Source organism: Gobio gobio (assembly GCF_949357685.1).
Source record: "Gobio gobio genome assembly, chromosome: 1".
Taxonomy (NCBI): domain Eukaryota; kingdom Metazoa; phylum Chordata; class Actinopteri; order Cypriniformes; family Gobionidae; genus Gobio; species Gobio gobio.
Window position 1 is genome coordinate 63,683,999 of NC_137097.1, and position 12,731 is coordinate 63,696,729.

The window sequence follows — 12,731 nt, forward strand, 5'->3', positions numbered from 1 at the left end:
GTATTACTTCGGCGCACTTAGTGTAACACCAAACACTGACCAGCGGTAATGTTGTGTTTTTTAGTAAAAAATGACTCTTATTTATGCAGTTCTCAGTTTTAAACTGTACTGTCAGGTTAGTTGCAAATCTTCCGTGACGCCAGCCGGTGACTGATGGACCAAACATTTAGGTTTACTAAATATCGAATGAAACCAGTCGCTGGTTTGCGTTAGTGTTTTTTTGGTTAGCTAGCAGGCTAACAGAACGTGTTATACTGTCACTATCTCCCATATTCGTTTATGTCAGTTCTCTTTTCAGGTTATCAGAGATGCAGTTCATCAAATGCATCGGATGTCTTACACTCATTCGGTTAAATTCTCATGCAGTGCAACCTTTTAGCTGTCCAAACCTGTATTGTAGATGTTACACTGCACGTTTTCAGCTTCAGCAGCAACCTTAATTCGCTTGAGTTTATTTATACTTCAGACTACCTCGCGTCAATATGTACAGGCAGTGGTCTGCAGATTTAAATTCAGATGCTAAGCTGATTTGGCAGCAGTCTGAATCCAGCCTGCAGCCAAATGGAGAAAAAACAAGTCCCATAAGCGTTATACTAGTTAGCTCTGGCAGCAGAGGAAACAAACTGCTCTTCAGATACCCGTTTCAGAAGGTGTCTGAAAACACTTCATCAGCAGCATGTAAGTGTTCCTGCTTCCTCTTTTGTATGTCATCCAAGCAGTTTAACCTGACACTGCCCCACCTGTGATTGATACATTACAGAAGGACTGTTTTTGACACTGTTAATCACATTACTACACAAATAATTGTACTTTTCAAGGTGTGTATTTTTTTCTTCTTCATTAAAGCAAAACAGCGGAGTCCATATGTGTTGAATACATCAGGTGACTCTACGGAGGACCAGGATGGTGACTCAAGGTACTATGCAAAGCAAGGGTTTTTTAATAATTTTGTACTTAAATTGCTTTAGAACTATGCATGTTGTTGATGTAAATGTGCTTTCTGCTAATAACATATGACCCAAATTATTCTGTTGTTAGCATTTTTATGCATGGCATGTTAAGCTCACCAGTGTCACCAGAGTTCATTATGTCCATTGTGTTGTATGTTTTATGTTGGATGATTTTAGGTTGTAATTCGGATATTATGCAGGGTCATTAGTGAGTGCCTAACCACAATATACAGTGCTGCTTGAAAGTGTGTGATTCCCTTGAGGATCTGTGAAAATGTGAATAATTTTAACAAAATTAGAGGAATCATACAAAATGCATGTTGTTTTTTATTTAGTACTGTCCTGAATAATATATTTTAAATTAAAAGATGTTTACATATAATCCACAAGACAAAAAAAAAAAAACTGAATTTATAAAAATGACCCCTGTTCAAAAGTTTATGAACCCTTTATTCTTAATACTGCGTCGTTCCCTGGATAATCCACAGCTGTTTTTTGTTTTGTTTTGTGATGGTTGTTCGTGAGTCCCTTATTTGACCTAAACTGCCCAATGTTCTTCAGAAAAATGCTTCAGGTCCTGCAAGTTTTTTCAGCTTTCCAGCATTGACTGTATGATTCTGAGATCCATCTTTTCACACTGATTGAGGGACTCAAACACAACTATTAAAAAGCATTCACTGATGCTCCAGAAGGAAACACGATGCATTAAGAGCTGGGGGTGAAAACTTTTTGAATTTGAAGCTCAAGGTAAATTGTACCTAATTTGTCTTACGTAAAACATGCAAGTGGCTTCCGAAGGGCAGTACTAATTGAACAAAATTGATATTTTAACCCTTAATCGTCCCTTGGGGTCCAGCTGACCCCACTGGACTTTTCCTCCATTTTTTAAAAGTGTTCCCTTCATCTCAGGGCCATGAGACTCGGTGACTTTTCCTAAATAATCTATCTAAACATGCACAAAAAATCTGGGCTTGATTTGGTTGTTCTAAGGGTGTGTAAAAAAAAAGTTACCGTTTAAGTCCCTCGGGGTCAGATTGACCCCACATTGAAAATGAATGGGAAAGTGTAAAAAATGAAAAAATTTCACTTTTTTTGTCAATTTTTTTTTACTAAATCCAGTATAAATCTGAAAATTTCCACATTTATATCAAGGTCTGGTCCTAGAGCATAAACACAAAGTAGAACGAACTTTCTATCTCATACACACACACGTACACACACACACAAACACACACATGTGTGTGACTGCAACAGAGAGTATTTTTATTGAAATTGGCAAATAAAATCAACAAAACTGGCATAAATCTGAAAGATTTTCATACATAAATGAAGTACTAATACTAGAGCACAAATGCAATATGGAACAAGCATGTTCACTCACACGCACACACACACACAAACACAAACACAGGTGTCTGGAGCATTTTTTTGGATTTTGGCAATGAATGGGAAAATGTAAAAAATGCTTTTTTTTTCACTTTGTTTGTAAAAAAAAATCAACTAAATGCAGTATAAATCTGAAAATGTCTACATTTATATCAAGATCTGGTCCTAGAGCATAAACACAAAGTGGAACGAACTTTCTGTCTCATACACACACGCACACAAACACATACATGTGTGTGACTGCAACAGAGAGCATTTTTATAGAAACTGGCAAATAAAATCAACAAAACTGGCATAAATCTGAAAAAATTCCGTACATAAATGAAGGACAAATACTAGAGCACAAATGCAACATGAACAATCATGAGAAAGAGAGGGAAAAGGGCAAATAAAAGAAAGATGAAAGGCAGCTTAACTTTTGCATAACTTCCCTATGGATCTCTATTGGATAATGTGGTCATTGCACTCTCTTTCTCTTTAACTATAATTCCTAAAGTTTTTCCACAAACCTACAGATGGCGGTATTCTATCCCTAACACATAGAGCAATGTCCAAAAACTATTTATATTTATTTAAGATCATCATTCAAGTGATTTTTTCATAAAAAAATTATTTTTAATGAGCTAATTTATGACATAGTTAGGTATTTGTGCAGCAAATAGGTAAAAAACTACCAAATACCCACAAAAACACAGCCTAAATGTATAGTTGAGAAGTAAATAAAAAAAATGATATATAGTTTTCCATGTAAAAAAATTATATTTCCTTATGCAATCGCTCTGTAAAAGTTTGGGGTCTATCTGACCCCAAGGGACTCAAACGTAAACCCTACTTGAGGGGCGATTAAGGGTTAAACAACAAAAAATACACATTTGGACATCTTCAGCCTGTTCAAAAGTTTTCACCCCCCTGCTCTTAATGTGTTGTTTCCTTTTTGGAGCATTAGTGAAGGTTTGAGTCCCTCAATCGTCCTCAGTGTGAAAAGATGGATCTCAAAATCATACAGTCACTGCTGGAAAGGGGTCAAATATGCAAAAGATGCTGGAAAACTGTAGAATTTTCGGGACCTGGAGGATTTTTCTGAAGAACGTTGGTCAGTTTAACTACTCAGGGCAAACAAGGGACTCAAGAACAACCAACACAAAACAAAACAAAAAACAGCTGTGGATCATCCAGGGAACGACACAGTATTGAGAATCAAGGGTTCATACACTTTTGAATGGGGTCATATTTATAAATTCAGGATTATATGTAAACATCTTTCATGTAAAATATCTTATTCAAGACAGTGCTAAATAGCAAATAACATGCATTTTGTATGATCTCTCTTATTTTGTTAAAATGATTCACATTTTTACAGATTCTGCAAGGGATTCACAAACTTTCATACAGCACAGATCCAGAAACTTGATTAAAAATAAAAATGTTATATGTGATAGTTTTAGGTATATGATTATAAAATGTTTAAAGCAGCAGAAACATAACATAATTAGGATAATAATGCATAATATTTATAAATATATTATGTAAATACTAACGCATTATATTTTGTACATAATATTGTTAAAAATATTTGATGCAGTGTCAGTGTATCATTACTAATATTATTATAGGCTAAATTATAAGCCTAAAAACTTCACCTGAATAATGCCATATCATCAGGTGTGCTTTGTGATAACATATTGACATACAAATATAACAAATAATCACAATTTCAAAGGGCCATATGTAGAATTCAGAAATCCTCGTTATTAGCGACACCGGTGGCCGCTAAGTGAAACTGCAGCCAGCAACTTCTGGCTTGTGCTCTCTTTCGAGCACACGTAACGTACAAGACATTGAATGGGACATTTAACATAATTAAAAAGGTAATTTACACAGCTCTTACTAGCTGGCGTCCATTACACTCACCCCCTAAACCTCACTCCTATTCAGGTCACGGCATCAGTGTAATCCCTCTGGTCCTACTCACCCCACTCCGAGTGGGACTTGAACCGGGGTCTCAGATGTGGTAAGCGGGCAAGCTAAAGACCGCAGCTTCTAGCGCCAGTCGCGAGTGCACGTCTTGAGATTAGGGGCCTCATTTATAAAACTTTCCGTAGATTTTATCCTAAAAGTGTGTACGCACAAAAGCTAGATTTTGCATACACACAAAAAAATTCTGATTTATAAAACCATGTGTACGCCATAACCGGCACAAAAATCCCTTTATAAATCACAGCCAGCAGAAGATTGTGCGTATGTGCATCTCCACCCTGTCTCCTCCCCGAAATCACCATATATGGAGCTTACAACGCCTAGTTTTACTATGTATAACCTCATCTGCATATTATTTGCGTGCAAATTCCCATCCACGTGACACGTACAAAATATTAGATACGGACTATAAATGCCATTTGTGCCTTACACAGTACATTGCGGAAAATCATCCAATATCCTTTTTATGTTTTAGAATAAATATCAAAATATATCGATAAAATCTAAGTTGTATAAAATACTTCTTCGATATTTTTTTTTCAGAATTCTTTAGAAAGTTGATTCATTCATTTCCACGTGCCAAATTATATTTTAATTCAAAATATTTAGTTAATTTTAAACAATTCAAATCAAATTAAATTCATGCAGTTTTGCTGGTAATGTGAACATATATGATGTTTAGGCTATTTTTAATGGAAACAGATAGGCCTACTTATTTATTGCAGCGTAAATACAATTGTCTGATTCAGCGAATCACTGAAAAAGGAAACGTGAAAGTCTTAACTTACAGTTAAGTCAAATACAGTGATATTTTTTTATAATTTTGTGAAGATGTCTTTACACTCCGTGCAGCTGTGGTTATACAGTAAGCTTTTATCATTGGACCTTTTCAAACCGGATAATGGAGCGTTCGACCACCGAATCCTGCAGTGTCTGTAATATCGAAGTATGTTTGCATCACTGATCATCGTTCTCGCTAAAACATATTTTGTCGTAACATGAGTTTAGTTTAAAGAGGAATTATTGGAATTAGCCTATATTTAATCCCTTCTGTCATTAAAACAGCGTGTCACAGGGAAAAATTATCAAAAGTAGCTCATCCACATCTAAATTCATATAATTTGTGTTTCAATTCTGAGTAATGAATTTATGTAATTTAAGTGCATATCACCATCAATGAAACTGGAACATCAAAATGAAAACAGAGTTTAAAATTCTTCTTACTTCATTACTTTTCTCACTCTAGTAAAAGAGTTTGTACGCACGGGTCGAAGTTTGCGTGCAAAAATTTGGTGCGCTATTTTCCTGTCAACTAATGCGTCGGAAATACGCCTCTTTCAGGGCCTGTTTTGTGCGTACGCAACGGTTATAAATGAGTCCCCAGGAGAGTGAGATTTACCTGCACAGCTCTTACTAGCTGGCCTCCGTTACACTCACCCCCCTAAACCTCACTCTCACCCGGGTCACGGCACCACTGTAACCCCTCCGGTCCTACTCGCCCCACTCCGAGCAGAACTCGAACCGGTGTCTCTGGTGTGGTAGGCAGGTGCGCTAAGAAAGACAACAAAGACCGCATCGTCAGTCGCTTGATCGCCTCTTGAGGCCAGGGGAGTGAGGTTTACACGCACAGCTCTTACTGGCCTACGTCCGTTACATTTACATCCTTTAGATTTTCTTGTCAGAAACGTCCCGAGTCCTTCACATAAAAATCTGTCTACAGACTTTCATAAACAACTTAGGAAGTCAGGGAAGGTCTTTTTTAAAAGTTTCGTTACAAGCTGTTCACACATTGGCAATGAAAAAGCGATTAATACATGAAAATGTATACATATAGCAGATTTAAACCTGTAAAAAGAAAACAAACTTACTGTCCTTGTTGATCAATCTTAAAATTTGGTTTGTTTTGTCATGCATCCTGCCAACTTGTCTGCTGCATTTTTTTTTTGTTTTTTTGTTTTGTTTTGTTTTTCTTTCTTTATGGCCCTATTCCCATTTCAGAGAACAAACTCCACTAACTGATGAACAGTTGGTAGCAGGGTAAGATTAAACCACCATTCTCTAAACCACCTTTCCTTTTTCCAGAGCACCCCATCTTTGTTCATCTTTTCTCCCTTATAATTTGTCTGACATATATATTCTGTTTTGTTCACTCTATATATATATGCGTTCAAATGGCAAATGTAATTGTGATAGCTTGTGTAATTTATGTCATTGTATTATATAATAATAGCTTAAATCCTGGGTTACGGATTTGAATGAATTGCAATGGTACAATTATAATTTTGCTTTTACAAAATTAATTGAAATTAATTGAAATGCACTATTGTGGGAGATACTTCAGGCAATGAAATTAAATCAAATGTGATACAGGTCATGCTCATGAACTCAGCACATGTCAATGTTTTTCCTTTCTTTTTTCCCACCTCAAATAATTAAATGTTTGAATCAGACCACTGACTTTTGTACCATGGGCCTTCTTGGGATCTGTCTCACTCTAAAGGACCTTGTCTGAGTGGGTGAAATATATACAGTGAGCAATTTAATCCAGCAGATTCATCCCTTTGCCAAAGGGTTACAATCACCTGCATTCTCACTTATAAGAGCCTTTTAAAGGTTTAGCTCAGGAAAAAAGTCCAGAGGCTTCACCAAATCATTTGCCCGATCACCCATCCCTTGTTGAATCCCCTAGAAATATGAGTTAGTGTATAATTCTCAGTGCTGAGTAGATTAGCACTTGAAATCCAATCAGACCCGCCACCATAATTTTACCCACTGATTTTAGGTTTACTCCTTCTGTGTTGTCTTTTCTTTAATTCTCTTTTTATTCCTTCACCTTCAAAGGTTTTCTGATATTATTCTCGCCACCATCTTGGCTACCAAGTCTGATATGTGCGGCAAGAAGTTTGAACTAAAAATCGACAATGTTCGCTTCGTCGGACATCCAACCTTACTGCAGCTTCCACATAGTATTCAGGTGAGATATGCCAAATATCTTGTAAATTGCAATTTAAAATGACTAATTTCGATCTCATAAAAAAAAAAAAGTAATTTATTCATGTGATGGCAAAGCTGAATTTTCAGCATCATTACTCCAGTCTTCAGTGTCATCAATGTTGAAAACTGTTGTGCTGCTTAATATTTTTGATGGAAACCAAAATCTGATCAATAGAAAGAACATAAATCTTTTGTAATTTTATAATAGGGCTGCACAATATATTGAAATTATCGAAAGATCGCAAATGTACATATTTTGATATGCATATCGCAACGGCACGCAATATCTGAATGATTTAAATATGCTACTTTAACATTGTGAAAAGTGTACGTTTTAGGTCGACGCATATAGCAGAGAATAGACTGGGCACACGACTGTTATTTATGTGACTTGCTTGACGTTAAAAAGAGTTATTAAATGCAATAACTTGCGAAAAACAACTCCTTGCAGTCTCGTGCTGTCTGACACACACACCACACAAGCCGTTTTGTGTCTTGTTACACACTCGAACTGTCAAATACACACACAATGGTGTCAAAATAGCTGTCTTGATGAGTATCCATGTAAACACAGTCTGTATATCAGTTGGGGAAAGAAACAGAATGTGTGTCAATAGGATCCATGCAGGTCTTAAAGTGACAGCCTGCTAATACTGTAAACCTGCTGCTGTCTGTCAAACAACAAAAGAACAAGAGAAAATCACTCAGTGCTATTGGCTGAATAACCTTTGTAGCTTTATTATGTATCAGTGTATATTTAATTCATGTGAAGACTACTGTTTTTAGTTCTTATTTTTAATAACAAAGATAAATTAAAATAACAAAAAAAAATCGTCCACCTCTACTTCAGGTGTCTTTGTTTACCTGGATGTTCTTGATGTTAAGTTTTAGGTTGATATAACTATATATTACCAAGTCAAGCAAAAAGTTTTTGGTATTTAAATATTGGCATTACATTTTTAGTTTTTTTTACATTGATGTTAAAATTATATTGTCAGATTTGTGACATTCATTTTTGCTAAAACACTGCTGGTCACTTTCAGAAGTTGTAGCGATGCTTTCTTTTCCCAGAAAGAATGTGAAACACATAAATGGTATCATTCTCAGTTTAAAAAATTTTTTTTAATATAATTTAAATAGATTTTTTACACTCGTATCGCATATCGAATATTGAATTATTTAACAAGGTATTGCATATCGCATTTTTCTTCAATATCGCACAGCCCTACTTTATAAATGTCTTTACTGTCACCTTTGATCATTTTAATGCATCCTTGATGAACAATTTTTTTTCTTAAAAATCTTACTGATCCCACTACAAAAAGTAGTGTGTATACTGTGTTAGATTATAGTATGAGAGTGAAGGAAAGCATTTTGAAATGCTCTATGTAAGATGAGCTGCTGAAGATATTGCCAAGGCACTGACGACTGCCATGATCACAGGTTAACAGCTCCACCTTCTGTTAGTGGGAAAATATGTTAGGAGACCTCCATGCCAAGAAATACTTTGCATTTGTTGAATGTGAATTTAAACTGCTTTACAAAACCAAGCTGCAGGTAAATTCAGCATTGATTCAGATTATTAAATTAACACTTTTGCTGCATGTATGTTATCAACACAAAACTCTTTTATATTAACCTGCACAATGAAAGTATAATCTACATACACACATACTTAATAGTTAACATATATTTTTCAAATATAAAAATATTGTTTTTCAATATTTTTTCTATATATTTTTTTTAGAACTTGAACTTTAATAAACTTTATGCAACATTTAATTAATTTACTAGTAAATTAAAATAATTTAAAATAAAGCAAAACATTATTTATCATTGCTCTAAAATTATCAGCATTTGTCTTCTTGAAATGCATACTTAATAATAAAATAAACTTAATCTAATTCTACTTAATAATGATGTTGCTTTCCCCAGGTCTCCAAAACGGACCCCTCCCCCAAAAGAGAGCTGCCCACCATGATCCTGTTCAGTGTGGTTTTTGCATTAAGGGTAAGAAACAAGCATATTTAAATAAACTCTTAATGAAAACAAATACAATCTTCATATATATATATTTTTTCTTAACATTGCAACACTGCATATCTATTCAGATCCTGACGAGCACATTAATTATTATTTGAAAGATCACTAGTGAGTCATTTACTATCTATTAGTATATCTTTGGAAGACTTTTGTCTTTCAAACACATTAAAATTTACAAATTCACATCATTTCATATTTAAATGCATTGTAAGGATTTTGTCAGTATTTACTTGAAGTAAGCCCTAAGATTTTAAGTTTATGATTTGGGTCAATAATAAAATTAAGTTCACGGTGCTCTGATGTTGGTTGACATGCAGGTCAACTATATTTAATGCACTTCATGTTGTTGATAAGAGAATGGAATATATTTTCTTTCTCTTTGTATTTATATCAGTATGGTACAAGATCCTATTCAAATCAATGTAATAAACAAGTTAGGTCAAAAGTAATCAAAATGTATTCAGATTATATTCATTTAAATGTGTAATGTAATGGATTATGTTACTTACTACAATTTTTGTAATGTAACCAGTAAACGACTACAATTTCTAAAGTAATCTACCCAGCACTATACACACACACACACACACACACACACGAAAAATAACTTTTCGAAATGATTATATTATGATGAATTCAAGTGTTTTACACACCACTGTTTGTTGGCCCCCAAAAATATTAGGTTACACTTAAAATATGTGACTATCATGGCATTAGTGTTTTCTTCTAAATTAAGATACAACATGTCCAGTATCTGGATATTTCTGTATGCTTGATGAAGGACAGTACATCTATGTGAACTAAGGGGGATAAAAATCATATTTTGGTTTGATCATTGTTTAATATGTATTGCAAAAAAATAAATTAATACTGAATTCATTTTAGAGCCCCTATATAGTGACTCAGCTGTTTGTGGGTATATCTGAGGTCAAGAGTTACTCAGAAAGGGTGTGGATTGTGATAAGACTGACAGGAAGGCTGGACTCTGTTCTGGTCACAATCAGACTGCACATGGTCGGACCCACCCCGGTGCAACCATGACTTAACATAGCAGAGCGCCGAGTCAAAGCTCCAGCTGCAGAAAACGCAGACTCATGCTCCTATCTGTTCTCCAGCAATGCCCACTCCCTTTTTTCAGGACCCTCCCTCTGTCACAATGCCCACCATTAGTCTGCAGATTTACCATATGTGCACATTTGAAACCAGAAAATATTAGGTTGTAATTGGGTTGTATTTTTGGTTGGGTTATACTTTATGCCCCCTTAAAAATATCAAAATGCAGAAATTAAAAACATGTTAATCACACAAAAGGTGTATTCACATCATTGTGTGTATGAATTATTGCCTTCATTAAATGAATAATGACTGTTTTTATATATGTATATGTGAATATGTTACTTGTAACATTTTAGATTTATATACACTTCAGATTATAATAGTTCTTTGAGACATTTAATAAAGGTTTCTTGTCCTCTATAATCATGTAATTACAGTACATTAGACATGCACATTGCATCTAGGAGAAAAATATATTTTATAATATAATATTTAAATATCTATTTTTTTTATTGCAAAATGCCAACAAAGACTTTTTGGATGAGCTGTAACTGAATTTTATAGTTTGGATGATTAGAGACATTTGTCAATGAAATGTCCAAATAGTTTTCAATGTAATTTAAAATACATGCTGATGTATGAAATGAAATGAACTATTACTACATAAATGTACTATTCATCTTAGTTTAATATAGTTTTGAATTTGTTTTAAGTTTAAAATTAATGACTCAAAAATTGCATGTAGTGTAACCAAACAAAAAAAAGTACTAACATATTTTCCTCAAACCTTGAATACATGCGTTGGACTACATGATTTTAAGGAAGCTTTATTAAAATATACTCTACAGTTATGCCAAACTTTTCTTTTCAAGATTTTCATCTTTTTGAATGAGGGAATTTTTTTTTATTCATTATGATTTTAGCATAGTTTGACATTTTTCTTTACCTTATGTCCCCCCAAAAAATATAAAAACATGTAAAAACAAATGAAAAACATGCTCATCATCAGTGTTGGGGAAAGTTACTTTTAAAAGTAATGCATTACAATATTGTGTTACTTATAGTAACTAATTGTGTTACCATCATTTTTGCTTCTTATGGTTGAATTGGATAATCGAAGGTCAGCAGCAAAGACACCGGTTTATAAAGTGACATTAAGTACATATGTAAACCAAATGTAATTATTGCATGTTTGCGTAATATTTTGAGTTTGCATTTAACTCTTTATTTATTATGAGGAATACTGAATCTGTTTTTGTGCAAGTGAGATACAATAAGCATCATGTTTATACAGCGCGCCGCACACAATGCCTCTACACTTACGGTACTCCAGATTTCTCAACATGGAGAGGTGTCATGGTAAAACAAACTTTAAAAGTGTACAAATAAAGAAACGTTACTTTACTCATTACTTGAAAAAAGCAATCTGATTGAGTAACTTGCATTACTTGAAATGCGTTTCCCCGAACACTACACCATAGAAAAAGGTGTATTCAATTCATTGTATGCATGAATAAATGTATTTTGGAATAAATTAATAGATAAGCACAAACAATGAGTGTCATGTCATTGACCCACTCATTAAATGAACAATAACTGTCTTTCTTAATCTCTGTTTCCGCCTCCTACAGGCCAATGCAGACGCCTCAGTCATCAACTGTATGCATAACCTGTCTCGTCGCATCGCCATAGCCCTGCAGCACGAGGAGCGCAGATGTCAGTACCTCACTAGAGAGGCCAAGCTCATGCTAGCAATGCAGGACGAGGTCACCACCATGACTGAGAGTGAGACATCTCATCCCCTTGAGATGTGCAGTGTTGGTCCTGCAAATATAATCACTGAAGGTGTAACATGATTTTTTTTCACCATGCTGTTTATCTGTTATTATAGCAGATGGCACCCCGCAGTCGCCGTTTCGCCAGATCCTTCCCAAGTGTAAATTAGCTAGAGACCTAAAAGAGGCCTATGATAGGTGAGTAGTGTTACGTTAACCATCATTTATCCAAGCACTCCTGTCATTAGGTTGATAGCATTCTTGTCAACGAATGTCCCTTTGATTTTAGGGGTAGGTTATGGTTAGGAGTAGGGAAATGGTTAGTTAGGGCTATAATTGTTCAAAAGGAACATGTCCTGCATGGCTAAAACATGCTGCGGTCACACTTCTTTCACTCTTAACTACGACTTTTGCCTCAATAAGCTCCTAATTACTACTCATTAATAGTTAGTACGGTAGTTGTTAAGTTTGGATATTTGGTTGGATTAGGGGATAAGGCATTGATATGTGCTTTATAAGTACTATTAAACAGCCTAGTAAAATGCATGCT

The 12,731-nt window shown here is 34.8% G+C and overlaps 1 protein-coding gene across 6 annotated transcripts in view; it reads left to right on the forward strand.

Moving 5' to 3' along the window:
- Positions 1 to 12,731, forward strand: part of nprl3 (NPR3-like, GATOR1 complex subunit) — a 23,145-nt gene continuing 10,414 nt past the window's right edge. For 2 of the 6 annotated variants that reach the window (XM_079834594.1, XM_079834593.1), the window contains exons 1-7: positions 14 to 678; positions 847 to 916; positions 6,312 to 6,350; positions 7,155 to 7,287; positions 9,243 to 9,317; positions 12,038 to 12,191; positions 12,298 to 12,379. In XM_079834594.1, coding sequence (XP_079690720.1) covers positions 483 to 678; positions 847 to 916; positions 6,312 to 6,350; positions 7,155 to 7,287; positions 9,243 to 9,317; positions 12,038 to 12,191; positions 12,298 to 12,379 — 749 coding nt within the window. In that variant the 5' untranslated portion in view covers positions 14 to 482. Of the gene's footprint in view, positions 679 to 846; positions 917 to 6,311; positions 6,351 to 7,154; positions 7,288 to 9,242; positions 9,318 to 12,037; positions 12,192 to 12,297; positions 12,380 to 12,731 lie in introns of all 6 variants that reach the window. The other 4 variants (XM_079834595.1, XM_079834596.1, XM_079834597.1 and 1 more) reach the window with 4 other exon arrangements.